The sequence below is a fragment of the Triplophysa dalaica genome, chromosome 2 (genome assembly GCF_015846415.1).
Source record: "Triplophysa dalaica isolate WHDGS20190420 chromosome 2, ASM1584641v1, whole genome shotgun sequence".
Classification (NCBI taxonomy): domain Eukaryota; kingdom Metazoa; phylum Chordata; class Actinopteri; order Cypriniformes; family Nemacheilidae; genus Triplophysa; species Triplophysa dalaica.
This window is the reverse complement of record NC_079543.1, coordinates 30,145,086-30,163,327: the sequence shown is the minus strand read 5'-3', so window position 1 is coordinate 30,163,327 and position 18,242 is coordinate 30,145,086. Positions and strand designations below refer to the sequence as shown.

The 18,242-nt window shown below is 39.0% G+C and overlaps 3 protein-coding genes across 3 annotated transcripts; 1 reads left to right on the top strand and 2 right to left on the bottom strand.

The window, feature by feature from the left end:
• The first annotated feature begins 4,427 nt into the window (after positions 1–4,427).
• On the top strand, positions 4,428–8,391 carry urp2 (urotensin II-related peptide). Its single transcript, XM_056737798.1, has 5 exons — positions 4,428–4,700; positions 6,766–7,242; positions 7,531–7,571; positions 7,645–7,801; positions 8,234–8,391. Exons 1-5 carry the CDS (start codon positions 4,592–4,594, stop codon positions 8,263–8,265), a joined length of 816 nt encoding a protein of 271 aa, XP_056593776.1. The 5' UTR covers positions 4,428–4,591; the 3' UTR covers positions 8,266–8,391.
• Positions 8,392–8,567: 176 nt separating this feature from the next.
• Positions 8,568–12,694, bottom strand: LOC130413959 (chloride intracellular channel protein 4). The gene is made up of 6 exons (XM_056739528.1): positions 12,561–12,694; positions 11,957–12,066; positions 11,400–11,525; positions 11,210–11,316; positions 10,954–11,135; positions 8,568–10,331 (listed from the first exon to the last, which is right to left on the bottom strand). The coding sequence occupies exons 1-6, from the start codon at positions 12,621–12,623 to the stop codon at positions 10,173–10,175; spliced, it is 747 nt and encodes a 248-aa protein (XP_056595506.1). The 5' UTR covers positions 12,624–12,694; the 3' UTR covers positions 8,568–10,172.
• A 499-nt stretch (positions 12,695–13,193) lies between these two features.
• On the bottom strand, positions 13,194–18,217 carry LOC130413951 (probable serine/threonine-protein kinase kinX). The gene is made up of 2 exons (XM_056739515.1): positions 15,152–18,217; positions 13,194–13,326 (listed from the first exon to the last, which is right to left on the bottom strand). Exons 1-2 carry the CDS (start codon positions 16,898–16,900, stop codon positions 13,213–13,215), a joined length of 1,863 nt encoding a protein of 620 aa, XP_056595493.1. The 5' UTR covers positions 16,901–18,217; the 3' UTR covers positions 13,194–13,212.
• Between the last annotated feature and the right edge of the window lie 25 nt (positions 18,218–18,242).

Below are 18,242 nucleotides of genomic sequence, written 5' to 3'. Positions count from 1 at the left end.
AATGAAACACACAGACATACTCACACACAAGCACACACGTACACACACACACGCACGCGCAAACACACATGCACACACACACATGCGCACACATGCACGCACACACAAACTCATTCACATATTCATTCTGCAAACATACTGCACTTTATACAATTACAATGCATTCAACACAGATATCTATAAATATAATAAAAAATGTAAAGAATGAATGTGCTGAAGTGGTGAAATCACTGTAACACATCATCTTCTGTTTTAGATTTGGTAAAACAACTCCACAATAACAAACCAATATGTAATAAAAGATTTCATGTATTACTGTAATATTAATAATCTCAATAAAAAATAATTTGCCTGAAAAAGATATTACCTTGGCTTTTGACCAAGTGCAAAATAATTCAATTACTTATACAATCATGTTTTACAACCAAAACAACTTATAAAACCTTTTAGAAGATAAAAGAACTGCAGATTTACACTGGTGCAATGATGGTATCAGACAGTCATACTTTGATTCATAGTATTGATTCATTGCCTATTAAAATGCTACATTTGAGTGTGATTCAAGAAAAAGCAAAAATAAAATAAGCCAGAAAATGTACAAGAAATGAATTTATAGTAGTAACTTTTACTGAGAAAAGTTTAAGCTCAATTCGAGATCTTCAGTAATATTAGGCTCAGTTTGTGACATTGTTTAGATCTCTTCTGAATCTCTAAACTGGTTCTTTTTCTCAGGAGAAATATCTGGGATGCTGAAGACTATGAGCAAATGTATTCTCATTGATGTCTGGGTTAGACATTAAAGAACTGTTATTTTTTTCTGTTATTTTTCTTTCTTACATGAACAGAAAATAAAACTTACAGACTAAATCCCAATTGATCACACAAGCGACCCACAAAAACCTGAGGTCGTGCCCTTATTGTGTTCCATGGCTTTGGTTTCACCCTGACAAGTGGTAATTGATTCCGCTGTAGGTTGTGCCGGCGGTAAGTGGGGGCGACTCTCGGGTTTCACTGAAAACAAATCGCTCTTTTCTGCGGCCTGACCTTCCCTCCTGTGTCCACCTTCCCAAGTCTTAAATCTGGATCTCTTCATGTGTTCATGTGTGTCATGTCAGGTGATAAAGTGTTAAAGTAGACTAAAACATCTTATTATGTTATTATCACACTCCCTCAAGACTCGTTTTTCTTACACAAATGCTCATTATTAGTCAATATTAACATTCATAATTTCCCATCAGAAAAACACAGATGAGATCTTTGTTATATCTCCAATATTTCTCCAATGAGATCAAATGGAAGGTAAATGGAAACTTAAAGTGACACTTTACAAAAACATGAAAGTTCTGTCATCATTTATTCACCTCGAGTTGTTCCAAATGTGTATAAATGTCTTTGTTCTGATGAACACAGAGAAAGATATCGGGAAGAATGCTAATACACAAACAGATATCGATGCCCATTGACTCCCATAGTAGGAACAATTACTTCAAAATATCTTTCACAACAAAGACATTTATATAGACATTTAGTCCTGGTGGAACATTCTTCCTATCTCTGTCCGTTCAACCACATCTCTCACAACATTTAAAAAACTACTTAAAACCCATCTCTTCTGGTAAAACTTGACAAACAAATGAAAAAAATAAAAAATAAACTAATAAAAAATAAACTAACCCTTTCTCTCAACAGGTAGTGGTCTAGCTTTTGTTCAAAACCAGTAACTTTGTATTGGCACCTAATGTATTATGGCTCCTGTATGAACTATCGCTTATTGCTCCTAAACGCTTTGTAAGTCGCTTTGGATAAAAGCGTCTGCTAAATGTCTAAATGTAAATTTCAATTTATACACATTTAAATGATGACAGAATTCTCATTTTTGGGTGAAGTGTAACTTTTTGCATATTTTTTGCATGTTTTAACAATTGTTTTATTTCCCTTAAGAACTTTTAGGGGAAATCCTGAGCTATGAAAGAGCAACCTGACCAGTCCAATTTTATTGTCGGTTGATGTCTATAAAATGAAAGTAAGTGATAACTGAGACTGTAAGTCAGCAACAAATATTCTTCCTTGTTTACCTCCTAAATGCAAAAAAAGTCAAAAGACGAAACCATTTTGACGCAGTGTTTTCAGGACGTTATGTCTAAACTACATGCAACACTGTCCTCTAGTGACAGACTAGAGCTATGAGACAAGAGGCCACCAGTAATTTGAACAAAGTACTGTGTGTGAATATAGTGACTATGCTTGTATTAACTTGTATAACTAAGTTTTTAACGGTAATAACAGGGTTTTGAAGGGCTCACACTCTGCTGGACGTCCATCTTGTTTCGTGTATCCTCTACCACTTTTATTTATTTTTATCAAAACTTTTATTATAAGAACCAAACATTTAACTGACACACCAGAGAAAGATAATAGGCCTAGATGAAATCAACTCGTAAAACATTTTCTTTGCAATTGCCAGCCTATGTTTCTTGGATAAAAGTGTCTACCAGCCATAAATATCAATGTAACCGAGTTAGATATTGGAGGAGCTGACAGGTCTTTCAGTTGGTGTTTTTTTCAAGGAGGATGGGACAAAATGGCGAGAGGTGACATACAGTAGGCTATGGATGTAAGACTATGAATTCACTAGCAGTGGAGTTTCATGCATGCTGACTTCATTACAATGTTAAACGTGCTGTCTTCTCATGCTTGACATGGTCAATTTGCCAAGAAACGTTCTGGGCGTGTGACGTAGTATTTCTGTGCTCTGTACACTACGCCAGCGTCCCTAAAGGTTTCAGAATGTTTTTTTTAACCTGAAAATCTGTTTGGTAACAACTTTTCTTAGTCCCTTATTGGACAGTTTTCCCGGAAAAGCATGGAAACGCGTCATCCCTCCAGAGCCAGATGAAAGAGCACATGTCAGACAGCTGGAGCAAGAGAGAGAGAGAGAGAGAGAGAGAGAGAGAGAGCACTGCGTTAAGCTGTGTTTGTTTGTTCACTGCATTCGGATGATGAATGTTATATAAACGCTAGATCTAACGCTGGATTAGGAGATGGAGCGGCGCTAAATGATGCCGGACATGAACGGCACGCGGTAAGTCAAACTAAGTCGTATATATGTGTGCAATGGGTGTGCACGTGCTTTAGATGCGCCCCATTAGTGTTTTGAAGATGAAGGAATGTTTTATGGTGGGTGAATAATTCATGACAGAATTTTCCTTCTTTGGTGAACTGTCTCTTTAAGAGACATCAGCTGAACATATGCAGATGTTTGAGAAATATACCGCACATGTGTCTTACGATGTGACTGCAAAAATATTGAAAAAAGCCTGGTATATTCTTTGATATTATTGTTATTGATATTTCTAGTTGAATGCACACAATATGAATATGAACTCTTGTGAGCTGAACTCTCAGAGTTCTGCTCTGGCTCTCGACTCCAGGAAACAAAGAATCAAAGGCTACTTTCTTGGCCACACACAGCCTGAATTTGTTGACTTTGAGAGAAGCTATTTCTTCTCTTTCATCTGAGCTTGTGACAGGAGAGGAGATTGGAGAATCACGCACAGACACCGATCACAGAAGTGGCAAGAACAAGACGACTAATGAATTACTGGATGCTCTCAGGTCGGCTCCTGCCTTCCCAGCAACCTCCATTGAGCCACATCGGCTCCACTCCTCCATCAGTCCTGTTGTCCGCTGTGACCGCATTCCCCTTCCCTCTCTCTTGACATCACAGCAAAGGGAGCAAACAGTATTTACACTTTCTGTGTCATTAACACCCAACATTTTCTCGCTCAAACAGAAGTGAACAAACGTGGCAGAATAAATGATTGGTAAAGCTTTACCGGGACTTTCTTTATTCAAGTATATGAATTGTGTCATCATTTATTCACTCTCATGTCAATACCATCCAGTGTGACTTTCTTCCCTCTGCAGAACACATAAGAAGATGTTTTAAAGAACGTTGATAACAATATTGAACCCCATTGTGTGACATTTCTCTAAATGTGTTCAATTTCTATTTTCACCTTCGGATTTCTGCTCATATGCATGAAGTCTATTTGCATTGGCACGCACATCAAACGTAGCCCAGATTCGGGATGGCCCTTTTGACCTGTCCGAGGAGCGGAGGGAGTCGTCGGGTGCGCCGCTGTGTAAGCAGTGATAAGACCCTTCTTAATGTGTTTGCACAGGGGCCGGAGAGAAAAGGTTCTCTGACGCAGAAGGGTCCAGCGCCTGCTGCCGTCTTCACAATGGAGGACCCCGACACCAAACACAGCCCCAAATGTCACGCAACGCACAGACGTGGCAAAGTCAAATGCCTCACCTGATTGGACGATGTCCATGTGGGTGTCCTCCGTACGCTGGGGTCGAGGCAGGTTTAAAAGGCCCGGGTGATCCGGCGTGATGAGAGAGGAAAGGTGACGACACTTATAGTACAACATTGACAAGCCTTCTCATCCAAGAGGCGCATCGCTGTAGATATTGTGAGAGGTGTGCGCTTTTTCCCGGAGACCAAAAAGAGACAATTACCTTGTTTAAGAAGCTTTCTTTCAATACGACTAGACAAAGAATAGAGTTTGACCGTTTGACCTTTGAGATGAATAAGGTGTTGACCGCTGTCGCTCTGTTTACGCTCGCTCCGGGTTTGTTCGCTGCTCCATTGGTGCCTGGTCAACCAGATGCTTCTGAAGACCCAAGTGATGGAGGTAAGGCCGGAAACACCTGTGACCTCTTGACATATTGAGATTTAATGCAGAGCAGATGACATGCTTCAGTCTCATGTGTGTGTCAGATATTCCTCATCAGAAAGAGTCAGAAACGTATCTGTCATTAGAGTTTCAGAAGAGAGTCTCAAACTGAGATCAGATTTGTCTCGTCTGCAATCAAAAGTCAATATTAGGGAAGATCTCAATAGCATTTCTCATCACATCAAGATGACTTCACCTCATTGGTTCCTAAGAACTCAACAGTAAAAGTTCTGAGTTATGAAAGATCTGTATCAGTTTCTTCTGTTTGCTCAATAAGTGTCTTTGGATAAATGTTGTCTTTAAAGCTGCGCTGAAACGGAAATGACAGAAATCAAAATATAGTAATTCCGCCAAAGACAATTGTGTTGGGTGTTTCCTTCTAACTTGACCTTGATGAGAAATAAGATACTAAGACTATTAAGACTCCAACAGCAGACTAATAAAGTTTGAATAGTTATCAGCCTTGTTTCTCGCACAAATGTGTTCAATTTAAAGGAAATAAATGAAACGGCCTGGTTCCCAAAGTGATGTTACAGCCTTTCTTAATGAAGAACTTAAATATCATTGTAAGACTTTCCCACAGACGGTCCGATGAACATCATGTGTCACACTTGCACTGCACCTGTGTGGTCTGGAGCGTTATTGACATTTCTACAAACACATTTAAACACTTGCTGTTGTTCCAGATCACATGTCTTTGTTCAAGCCAGTTTAGACTTAAAGAATAAACACAAACAACTAAACTCTCCAATAAAAACATATTTTATCAAATATGTAGGAGTAGATTCACATGCACCTTATAAAGTCTTTTAATTTTGTAGAATAGAAACATGGCGTATATGTCAATATAATTATACTGTGGAGATATTAATCTAGAAAGAATTTGAGGAGAAATGTTTGACTTCACACTGAAATCATATATTTGATGTATGTATGAATAAGAGTCCTTCAGGAGAAATGAGATATCTCATTTGTGATTTCTCTTTACTTTGGGTTGCTGGTCTCTCGGTTGTCAAGCCAACCGACTTGAAGATGTCCGAGGAAGAAAATAATCAAACCTCCGGCGCCAGGCGCTCGTGATCTTCTGTTGAACCCTGTGTGTAAACCTTCAAATCTTGTGGATTCAATATTTATGATTAGTTTGAAACCTTAGAAACGATATATGAATAACATTCAATGATAGTGACATCATTTCCTGAAATTTAAGGTGAAATAGTTTCACAGGTTGAGATTTCATTGACCGCAGTTATTTCTCTCAGAATCATTAAGATTAAATGGAAACAAATGGAACCATCTGCTTCAGTCTCATGTGTGTCTCAGATATTTCTCCTGAGAAAAGAGTCAGTTCTCAAGAGTTTGAGAAGCGACGTCAACAATGTGTCAAACTAGTGAAGATCTCAATATCAACTCAAACATTTCTCATCTTCACATGATATCACTTCTACAATCTTATTTTGCCTGAGACTTTTATTTTGACAATATCTTCTTCAAAGAGCTTTTAATGGTACGGTGCTGCGTTCCATGTTTACAAATGTCTGTTTTGCAAAAAGCCCCTCGCTGTCATCCCCCGGTGACGTCACTGAAACTCATCGCAGTAGTCGTGACAACTCTCTGACATCCCCAAAACTTCTTTTAACACCCTTGAGCAGGTCCCACACGAGTGTGAAGAAGTGATCTGTCACTGTCCGCCTCTTACATCAGAATGATGATGAAGAAAAGGGTTAGAAAGCTTCACGGTCAAAGAACATTTCTCATCTGTTGTGTCGTGTATGTTTGACTAAGCTGAGAGAAGGCCTGTAAAAGGATATTTGAAGATGCATTGCCATTCGCTTTCACTTGTTTCTATGGGTCTGTGTCAACAGAATGACGGCTTTGGTTCTGTACACCACTAAATGAGACAAACCTTTCAAACAAGAGAGGAACCGCATATAAAAGGGAATTTTAGAGACATGCAAACAGCCAATAAATTCCTTTTGAATGGATGTTCATTGACTCATATTCCAATGTTCCCTTCGTTCCACAGACAATAAGAAACCTCCAGATCCCTGGAAAACCGCCACAGACAAAGAAGAAATGACAGCACTAGCGACACAGATGCTTGATAAACTTCTGAAGACCGGATCCATGACGACATTTCCAGATGGAGATGGAAAGAGAGATTTCCACTTAGAAATAATGAAAGCGACAAGCAGCCCACATGTCAGAGACACAGGTGTCAATAACCCATTAAAGACATTCTCAAGCCGACAACAGGAGAATCCTCCAGCATCTGCCACACATGATGGATCTTTCACAAGCGGCTCTTCAGATTCTCCGCCGCAGACAGAAGACGACGGTTTGTTCAGGTCGTCTGCAGTGATGAATTCAAATGAGCGAGACGAGGATTCAACAGCAGCCGAGGGAGGACGTGGTACTCAAGGGGAGCTGGTGAAGATGTTGAGTGCGCTTGAAGAGTTCATGAACAGCGCGCTGAGCCATCGGATAACCATCATGCCTAGAGGTGCTTACCTAACATTCATTCACCCTCGTTGTGGCTTAAAACCTGTCCCTGACTTTTCCTTCTGTGGAACACAAAAGAAGATATTTTGAGGAATGTCTCAGTGGTTTAGGGTTCAAACAGTGGAAGTCAATGGGGTTACCAACATTCTTCAAAATACCTTCTTTTGTGTTTTGCAGAAGTAAGAGAGTCATACAGGTTTGGAATGGCATGATGACAATTATCTTTAAATGGAAACTTGAATGTTTCTTGAGTCTAACTCCTCCTTTCGTCTTGATTCTAACATCATAGGCAATGGCAATGGTCGCAATGCTGGGAAGAAGAATAAAGTGGTGTGTTTCAGTCGTGCAACTTTTAGATTGTGCTATTCAAGTTTTTTCATTTAATAATTATCACTATTTGCAGGTAGTGACAGATGGAAATCTTAAAGCGACCACAGCAACAACCATAGTCAGTGGTGCGACTTCAGCGAAAGCCAGCATGGACCACACGGATCCCAAACTTAATGGGAAAGGCTTTAAAAAGATCCTTTCATCAGCTTCAAAGAAACCCAACAAGAGAGGTACAGTATGATCCATCGGTCAGCATGGATAAAAACATTACTGTATACTGTAATAATAATATCACCGCCGTCCTTCTCAAACCTCAGATGTCTTTCAGGAAATGGAAAAACACCCCACTGTACTATCTAATGATTAAATACTGTGTTGACCAAGTTGAAAATGCTTTTGAATGGTCAGATATTTGCAAAAAGTAGTGACAAACATAAAGGGTGGCTTATGATAATGATTTAAATAAAAGTCACGAAATATGCATATACGATGTTTCAGAAAGACGGCAGGGATGTCAAACGTAATGGTAATAAATCAAATCCCATCCAAAAATGACCCATGGGTTGATTATTTCATAAAAAAGAAACCATGGGTCCTATTTGAAGGGATATTACAGAAACACATTATTTTAAATAATCTGCTTTTTTCTCTCTCAAAAACAGTGTGTTTCTGGAAATATTGCTCTCAGAACTAAACGGATGACCACAGCTACTTCGCTATAGCTTAGTTTAGATGAGAAGCCCACCCGCCCGCCCGCCATCCTCTGAAACTACTAGCTACCAAGCCTGTTCTCAAACGTATGCTTAAGCTCTACACAATGGACCCGTCCATAACACCACTGACGCTTTCTGACGTGTGTACCACTACTTTGTGCACGAAATTCTGTTAACATTCCATCGGCTCCAATAAAAAAAACAATCATGCAACAAATAAAGAACTTTTATTTTTCTACAGCCAGCTCTCTCGGTGATCATTGCAAAACGGTGAACTAGAAATCACACGCCAAAAAGATTTTATTGAGTGTTGTTGTACTCTAAACGTTTGCACAAGGTCTCAATACCCCATGGTTGGGGGTCACTATGGTGATGACCAATGTTAAGTGGACTAGGGGGTCAAGATGTGCACATCGTATCGCCTAAACTTACAGGACTGTTCATGCTGTTGCTTTGGCGAATGCTCCATGAGGGTCTTCAGAATACAAGAGAGTCGCTCAAGTTCAAGAGGAAACGTCAATAAATCCAAGATTTAATTATTTCATTTAATTTGTGCTTGTTTTGTCTTTGGTCAAGTCACAAATGCAACTCACAATATCAAGATGAAATCCTTCTCCCAAGCCTCCGTTATGGCGGAAATGAGGAATCGAGAAGACATAATGTTGATTTCTGATTAGTTTAATTATAGTCTTCTCATCAGAGCTTCATTTTTCAAGGTTAAACACGTGTACCTAAATTACATCTGTGCACAAATAAGCTCACTCAAATGATAAAGGAACATGTCAATGTTTTGCCCTGTAAGTTTTTAAATTACACAGCAATTAACTGGAAATGTCCTACAGTACGTACAAGGCTGATGTTAGCCATGAGGACAGAAAGAAAAGTCTAGTTAAGTATGTGATGCTATAAGATCAACGTTTTTCTTTTATACAAAATGAAAGATTAAACATTATGGCCCAAACAAAAGAATCCAAATTATTTTATGAAATCAGAATAAATATAAAAATAGATACATTTAGTACAGATAAAGTATCAACAGATTTCATTGTTAGAATGAGAGAAACTCATTGGTCAAGGCCATTGTGAACATTATGAATGTTAATATAATTCATGAAGACAGATTAGACATTCAAAGGGTTAAAAGATAAGAAAAGAGCTATAATACTTCATTACTGGGTCACTGTTTTTTGGTCCTGCCATTGTTAATGAAAGGAAAATATTAGCCAATGGATCAATTCATGATGAATAAAACCCCAGTGCAGCTCCACCAGTGAGTGCACACACACACACACACACACACACACGTTTGTACAGCTATCTTTATGAGGAAGGACATACATTGACACAATGCAATCTCTAGCCCCTCACCCTAACCATCAGAAGTGAGTACCTGACCCTCACCCTAAACCTGATTATACCCTAAACCTGATTATAACCTAAACCCTAAAACCAGGTCTTGATCCCCAAACTGCCCTTTAAAGGGGTCTCAGAAAGTGAGGACCGGCCAAAATGTCCTCACTTTACTCTCTTAGTCCTCACTCTGCTGGTCTAAAACTCAAAATGGTCCTCATGAAGAAAGATGTACAAGTACACACTCTCTCACACACACACACACAAATAAACACACGAACAAAATGAATTTAAACTAAACATACATATCTAGATTTCACTGTTCTTTTAAATGATTCATTTGAACCGATGCCTAAAGCTATATGACTCATCCATAAAAGGGGAAAATGTGTGTAACATGTAAAAATAAAAAATATATATTTTTTAAAAGAAACTTTCTATAGTATGTATAAAATGATAAGATGTAGAATGTAGGCTTCTGTGAACACTTAAACTTTTAAACTGGTCTGTGAGGTCTGAAACACCATCTCTATGATTATTAGATTTTTTTGGCCACGTCCAGGTAAGCGAACTCAATTTCTCGGTCGGCGGGGCAGGTGTTCATGAACTCTTCTTGTTGGTAAGCTGTAATTAAATATCGCCAAACTCCGGTCATCTCAGCTGGAATCTCAAATTCTCTGTACTTTCTGGCCACAACCTACAACACATATAATATCAATCTTATATAAGCAACAACAACTAAAATATCTATTTAATGGCTATAAAACAATCAAATATTTTATATAAAATAATAATTTATCTATGTATTTATTTAAAAATATATATATATTATAGTAAAAAATAACAATAACAGTAAATGGCCTTAAAATATAAAAATGACCTAAATAAATTATATATCAAGGGGCCCACAATTAAGAAGTTTTGATGTAAAATGAAGATTGTGTAACATATCAAGGTCAACAATCAATTGCAAGAATATTTGTGATATTGACCTGCATCTTTACTTTTGTATCAAATGTCGTGAGAAATTCAATCAATTTCTATTTATCTTATAGGATAACTTGTCATTTATCACCAACCAAAGTTCTCAAAAATGTCTGAGACACGTGTCAGATGTTTGACATGATATCATTTTACTATACAGGCTTCAAATCTAAAATTAAAACAAACCTACGGTAGAAGACATTTATTAACCCAATGGATTGATTTGGAGGACCTTTATGATGGATATACGATAGTTCTTTTTAAAGCATTTTGGGAAATACACATGTGTTTGCTTAAATGACTAAACGGTAGAAGGTGGTGAACTCGGGCCAGACCTTCAAGATGTGCAGTTTTGGAAGCAGGTTGCAGTCAGCCAGCGTGAGATCCGGTCGATCCAGAAAAGAGCGAGTAGACACACCAAGATCATCTGTGCTGTTGGCATCTATTTCATCTGGAAGTGGAGTCCGTAAATAATCATCTAGTCTCTTCAGTGACTTCACAAGAGCTTTCTCCAAACCTTCAGAACATGAAAGCAAACTCTTCTAGAAGTGTCTTAACCAAATCAAATACAAATAAAAGAATCAAACATACCCTCATTAGCTTCCTTGCGAGGGTTTTTGATGTAGGCAGAAAATTTGGCAAATATATCTATTCCTGCTGTGTTTGATTCTGGATGCATTGCTGCCAACTTTGGATATCTAAAAAGAAACACATGAAAGTAAGTAAGAAGGAAAGAAGGTTAATGAGACGGTAAAGAAAGTAAATAAGTGAATGTTAGTACTGTGGTGGAGCAAGTCTGTCCTCCAGAAACTCTTCAATCTTGTTGACGTCCACCAGCACCTCTCCATTGAAGGTCAGGAACGGCGGGTGTGTGCCCGGGGCCAGATCCTGCAGGTCTGCCGGTTTTCTGTCACACACACATCAACAAATAATATACTGTATATATATTCTGTATATGCATGTCAAAATCCAGTCTAAATGATTCACAGGATATTACTGATTAAGCCTTTATATTCATGCAACATGTTTGGATACACTTCTGTTTCTAAACATCTTACAAAGCTTTTGATCTGATGGCGAATGTCTAAACATTTCTAAATTATTTCTGTAGAAAATTTGTAATTGTGCCAACATATCAACATCTTTCATAAGAGAACTAAATGATTCCTATAATATATTTTTTTTAAATAGAGGTTTTAAGAACCGCTGTGACCTAACTAAACTCTATGATCAATGTCTTTATGATTTTTTTTCAGATTTCTTTAGTCACAACACAATTCTCAATATGTTATTTCATGTTTTAGTTTAAAGGCCATATAGATGATTGTCACACTTCACCTTTTAAGGTCCACAGTGGTGACATTGAATATAACTCCCTTCAGCCAGAGGATCATGAAGATTCTTTGAGAAAAAGGACAGTTTCCAATGCTCTCTCCATCACTGCCGGCCTGTGAGAGAAACACAACGTCACAACGTCATTCCTTCATCAAACTACAGAATCTCACCCATGTCAATAGTAAACAACAAATGACTTCAAACAAGAAAAGAGCTCAAATAATAAAATCAACTTCAAATCACTTCTATAGTGCTTTTCACATTTTGCATTGTTGAAAAAAAGAGGCTTTAAAGTAGAAATGAGACAGAAAACTAAGGAACGTCATTTGTACGAACTTGTTTTTGAGGAACCTCAACTCAACCTAATCATTAGTGGTGTCAGAGGGGATTGTGCTAAACATACAAAACTGCCATGAGATGATGATTATGTTTAATTGTGAAGTAATCTGTTAAACCCACTATATAAACAGAACATACACATGTGGGTAGCACTACAGGAATTTTTCTGAACACAATTTCTGTGGGATTGTTAACAAGAAACAATGATATTTGTCATTGTAATACAAATGAATAGAAATAACTGCTACAAGCTGAAATATTGCCTTACCTTCACAAACAGTTCAATGGTGGGAAATCCCAATTTTTTAGCTGCTACATCAAACCAAGCCATTGTGAAGTTTATACGTAAAGACACAAAACACGTTCTACATTTTCTTCTGAAAACAATACTATACACTAAAGTTTTACAGAACAGGAACTAGAAGGTTTCTGTGTGTTTCTCTGTGTTAACGTCCACAACAATAAGTGATTTTGACTGATTCATGTTGTGTGGGAGTCGGGGTGGGGAATGCAGGAGGAAACACTGAGACGTTTGTTCACAGCTCACAGAAACACAGAGATTGTTCATGAGACGTGTGTTATGAAAGAGATGAGGATCTGTATGTCCTTTAAGATGATGGGAATCCCTGTCTGATGTGATCAACTCCTACTGTACCATACAATTTTACAGGCCGGATTCTGATTGGCTGACACAGATTGTTCAAGATTGCTGAATTACTTGTTTATCATCTTGCCAAATTACTGGACCTTTTAATGTGATCAAAACAGATCCTGTGTCGTCCTAATTAAACACGAGCTTTCTCTTAATCTGAAGGCCAACATTACATCAGTTTACTATGTTTACTGTCACTCACATCCATTTGTATACACACACACACACACACACACACACGTGTGATAAGCAGCACCAGCATGTGACGTCAAACTGGTTTGTTCATTTTGTAATGGTATGTATTTGTTTGAATAGATTTATTACCGTTGCTATATTTCTGGAGTCTGGAGGTGGTGAGAATGATGATGTGAGGTCTGCTCACCTGAAGATAAGCACCAAATGCATTCTATGTGTTACAGAACTGGGGCCAATGAGGGCATTCAAGAAAATCAGAGACCAGTGCACTAAACATAGAAGACATATGAATACTGACAAAAAATGCAATATGATAAACACTACGGTGTGTTCAGAGGTGTATAAAGGCCTCACAGAATAAGCTTCATGTGTTAATTATCTTAGAATGAGTTATTTCTGTCTACACACACCACTGGTCTCCTCACACAGAATTCATCATGTTGTTTCTACAGAAGCCCTAAACACACAAACTGCTCTTCAGAACGTGTTTCATTAATACATGATCTCCTTCAGCAAAGAAGTGAAATCATGACCACATCTTTGTCCTGTGTCAGCCACCGTAGTGCTTCAACAGTGAGAGGGAGGGGTGTTGGACTGAGCCGTTGGGTGCAATTCACAACCTCACCACTAGATGCTGCTACATTTCATTCACTGGACCTTTTTCATAAACACATCACTGCATGCCAACAACCACTGAGAACACTTTTACAATCCAGAACACCCCAGCAGTGTGGACTGACCCCCTGACCACGCTTGAATCTCGGATCCTTCTCACAACAGCCCCTGACCAGCACACATCTTAATCTGATTGCAGTTTAGAGGAATGTTGGAGATTAACCCGTTACACCCGTTGTTTGCGAGTTTAACATAGCGGGGTTGTGGATGTTCCTCTTTTTGTATATTTCAGCCATTGCAGCAAACACAACGGCCTCTTTGTTATTATGAGTGTGGCTCTAGAGAAACATACGTGTGGGATTTAACCCGGCTTAATGTCCTGCTGCTCAGCAACTTCATGAAACAAGAATTTGGCTCTGCGCACTTTGTACTGAATGTTTTTGAGAATTTAAAGAAACCTCATAGAGGTTAGAAACTATTCTTACTGTAAGGTTCACATTAAACATGTTAATGAACAGCTGTACTGTATATGAACACTGCTTTACACATTTCCATTCAAAAGACCACATCAATTGTAATCTTATGTTTTAAAAAACCTTGACAAATGATATAGCCAACATACATTTTACTTTCAATGATGCCAAATTTGCACTTTTGTTGCTCTAGATTCAGCAACTTTCCAGACTTGTTTAATCTATAAAAGCACATAATAAGAAACTATTTTCAACATTTGATAACTCAAAAAAAGACATGCATTTTCCCTCAATATTACACCATCAGTCACAACATACACGAGCTGTGTCTCATTTTGAAGGTTGCGTCCTCCAGAAATCACATCAAGGCTGTCTGTTTTTCAAAAAAGCCATTGGGAATTGAAAAAAAAGCCAATGAAAATGATTTGGCAAGGCAACATTCTAGAAAGAGAACCCAACACTGTCTGTTTCATCTGATTCGACCTGAAACTCTCACTGTACATTAGTTGTTGAAGTATTTAAGTCATTCGGTTCATGCAAACCATTGCAATCTGCACATTGATGATATTTCAATAACTTTGTTATATCTTGCATCCCTAAAAAGACCTCCACAATCACACTGAACATGAGCTAAAGGACTAAACATGCCAAACAAATGATGTCACAAAGCAGGGAGAAACAGTCAACACTAATCTGGCAGTGGCATGGACATATGATTGAGCGGTCAGTGCTGCATCTGTGTGTCTCTACAACAACACAAGAGAAACCATCCAGCAGAGCCCAAGCACTAATTCAGTTCTCAGCCGAGACAGACTTGCAATCTCACTAACAATACTAACAAGGGAACTAGTCGTACCGTTGAAATATAAACTCAAATTGAAGCACTCTGTTGCTGTTACAGCATGTTGCAAAGTTTTGTTGTACCTTCACATAGAGGGACACTTTCACATCATCAGGATCAGCATCGCAGACATCTTCATCCATCTGTTGAGCGGTCATCCTAATCTTATTCACCATCTTCTCCTCTTCTTGTTGAACTAGAGAGGCTGATATCCCATTCTCCACGGTGACCTCTTGACCTTTGGCCTCACCTTCCCTTTGACCAATGTTGTCTCTCCGGTGACCGTTGAGGGGTCTCGGTGGCTCCTGGAAATCAAAGATCTCGCTGGCCTTTAACCAGGCAGGTATTGTCACCTTTCGATCCCCCTCTCTCGCTTTCTTCTTGGGTTCATCTTGGATAACACCTCTTGGCTCTTCATTTCCTTGTCCTGCCCCCTCCTCTGTAGATGTCAACACTTCTTCGTTGACATGCTTGGGTTGTTCCGTTGCTAAATTCGCTTCTTCAACAACCTCCTGTTTGTCGCTGTTAACATCGTCTGGCTGTTCCGGTTTTCCGCACACCACCTCCAGTACATCCTCAAGTGCATCTGCGGTTCTGCTTTCCTGTGGCTGTTCAGGATGTTCACTCCCTCCCGACTCTTCTATAATCTTCACTTCTTCTTTTGGTTCTATCACATGATGACTTCTTTCAGTGCGCTCTTCATCAGCTTCTTTGTCTTTTATCGTCTCTTCAGGAGCTGAGTGTGTATGAGAGGTTTCATCTCTATATTGCTCGGTCTCAACTTCGCCCATCGTTGAAATGTTCTCAGCCACCTGCTCAAAAAATCCATATTCTTCTAGAGTGACAGCAACAACTCCCTTTTCGGATACCAAATGATCTGAATTCTGAAGCTTCTGGTCTTCGCTCCCACCAATCTGATCGGTGAGGACTTCAGGTGGTGCCTCTGCTGTAATAAAATCAATCTCACTTCCTTCATCGTTCGGGATCTCCAAGTCATTGTTGTGTATTGCCTCTACATTCACAGTCATTCTTTCACATCGCATATCATCTGTCTCTTCACTGAAGCGCTGCAGATCCTCTTTTGATTCTTCTTCAATAGTGGAAACAATCCAACGCTCTTTGTCGACTGAAACGGGTTCCTCTTTGAATATCTCACCTTCATCATCGTTGCTCAACGCAGGTGGTTCTTCAACTTCATATGAACTCACTTCATTGACATCCTCCACTTCTTTAAGTTGCTCTATTGGCTCAGTTTCAATCTGTTGTGTTTCATCATCACTAAACACTGAATTCGCAAATTGTTGTTCATCGGAAATGAGGTTGAAAGTGACCTCTCGTACCTCCGGTCCTGCGCTCACAGTCTGCACATGGATGCTCTCCGCTGTCTCATCCTCCCACACATGCTCGCGTTGATCCTCCATCACTTCTTTAAAATCTTCCACAAGCTCTTCTTCTACAAGAGGTTGTGATTCTGCTGTTGTTGATGATTTAACTTCCATTTCTAGTTCAGGCTCTGCTGGTTCTGTGATTCTGTCCTCATCCACTTCTATCTCTGCTTTTATCTCTAGGGGCGATTCATTTTGGGTAACCTCTCTTTCTGGCCCAGGTTTTGTTTCCTCCTGTGTGTCATCCATCAGATCATATTGCTGTTCCGCTTGATGAGCATTTGAGGTCATTACATTGTCTTCCACACCATCCTCATTCACAATATGAATGTTCTCATCCACCTCCTCAGCTAGTTCAACCTCCTCTTCCTCGGCAGTCCTCTGATCATCCATCTCCAAACACGAGCCTACAGGACAGTGGACAACAGAGCCGTTAGTAATCTCCATGTTGACACTGGAATCACTCTTGGTCTGAGCCGTAACACAACACGTCTGAGATGTTTAGAGTTCAGGGACTATACAGCAAGGTCTCTCTGTATAACCAGCTGACTGAAGCTCCTGGTTGTTTGGTCACTTTGGTGCACTGAGCTCCCCAGGGCTATCTCTCCCTCCTTCTTTCCTTCAGAGGATTATGGTACATTTTAGATTCTGATCCCCACATGACTCGCCTGCCCTCTCAAATCCCCTTCGACGGGAAACTGGTCAACTCAAGATGATCGGTTTATAGGGCAGGGCACGTATTTCAAGCCTCCTATTTACTTGTTTGATTTATAGTTAGTGGTGTAAAATCAACATCTTGTGACTTTTAAAAAAGAAGTGTTTTATTATCGTTTTTATATCAATTTTTCTTCTTCAGTGTTTTATACGTTTTTTTTCTGTTTTTTAGTTATGTCTTTATGCCAAAAGGTTGTCTATATCCTGCAAAGCTCATTTCTTTACTGTTTTTTTTTCAAAGCTATTAATTGTGAAACACGTGAAAATATACACAAATCATATATGTCAATAGAAAATATTATAAATAGTCTCAAACGGATTTTTGCACAATTATTAAAGAAAAAATAAATATATCAAGGGCACCTGCTGATAAATTGACCCAGAACATTTGTCACTTTATGAAGTCTCTTTTCTTCAGGAACACATGCATGCATGTTCCACAAATCCTCACATACAGAAAGTGTCCAACTTTGTTGCATCTTTCTTTTTTTAAATAGAATTTAAGTTTTATCTAAATGCAAATGAAACACATCTGTAATTGTGGCTCTTATGTCCAGATCTTATACGAGTTCATTGTAATTCAAAGACTGCATGAGCTCTGACACGTAGCTCTCATACACACGGACACAGCATTGGCGCCGCCATATTGGACAAGGCAAAACTGCATCATTAACACATATAAGTGAACGAGACTAAAAACTATTTCGCATTACTCAACTGATTTCAATGACTTACGTGGAGTACATCAACATTTGGTTTGAACCTATAATCTCGAAAGTAAGACGGAAAATTAGTTATTGTCATATGTGACAGTAAACACTGTGGAGCCGTGTAATGTAACATATGTTCATGTGTATTTAATATATTCAGAGAACAGCGTAAAAACGGTTTTCACTCGCTGTCTATACGGGGCCCAATTTATCTCTAGAAGTAGCATATCTACAGTTCACTCACTTGACCGGTCCAATATGGCGGCTCTACTGACACATATGCGGCGTCCATGTCTATTACTGCACTGCATCCGATCTGACAGAAGAGGGCGCTCAGCGGGCACTTTCTAGCCATAAACTTAAAC

Excerpts from the sequence above, each read along its gene's own strand:
- urp2 (XM_056737798.1), top strand. The coding sequence starts at position 4,592 with ATGAATAAGGTGTTGACCGCTGTCGCTCTGTTTACGCTCGCTCCGGGT. Across the intron at positions 7,572-7,644 it reads CTGGGAAGAAGAATAAAGTG|GTAGTGACAGATGGAAATCT; the intron begins GTGTGTTTCAGT and ends CACTATTTGCAG. Across the intron at positions 7,802-8,233 it reads AAAGAAACCCAACAAGAGAG|TGTGTTTCTGGAAATATTGC; the intron begins GTACAGTATGAT and ends TCTCAAAAACAG.
- LOC130413959 (XM_056739528.1), bottom strand. The coding sequence starts at position 12,623 with ATGGCTTGGTTTGATGTAGCAGCTAAAAAATTGGGATTTCCCACCATT. Across the intron at positions 11,136-11,209 it reads TCGCAAGGAAGCTAATGAGG|GTTTGGAGAAAGCTCTTGTG; the intron begins GTATGTTTGATT and ends CATGTTCTGAAG. Across the intron at positions 10,332-10,953 it reads CAAAACTGCACATCTTGAAG|GTTGTGGCCAGAAAGTACAG; the intron begins GTCTGGCCCGAG and ends TATGTGTTGTAG.
- LOC130413951 (XM_056739515.1), bottom strand. The coding sequence starts at position 16,900 with ATGGAGATTACTAACGGCTCTGTTGTCCACTGTCCTGTAGGCTCGTGT. Across the intron at positions 13,327-15,151 it reads AAGTGTCCCTCTATGTGAAG|GTGAGCAGACCTCACATCAT; the intron begins GTACAACAAAAC and ends GCTTATCTTCAG.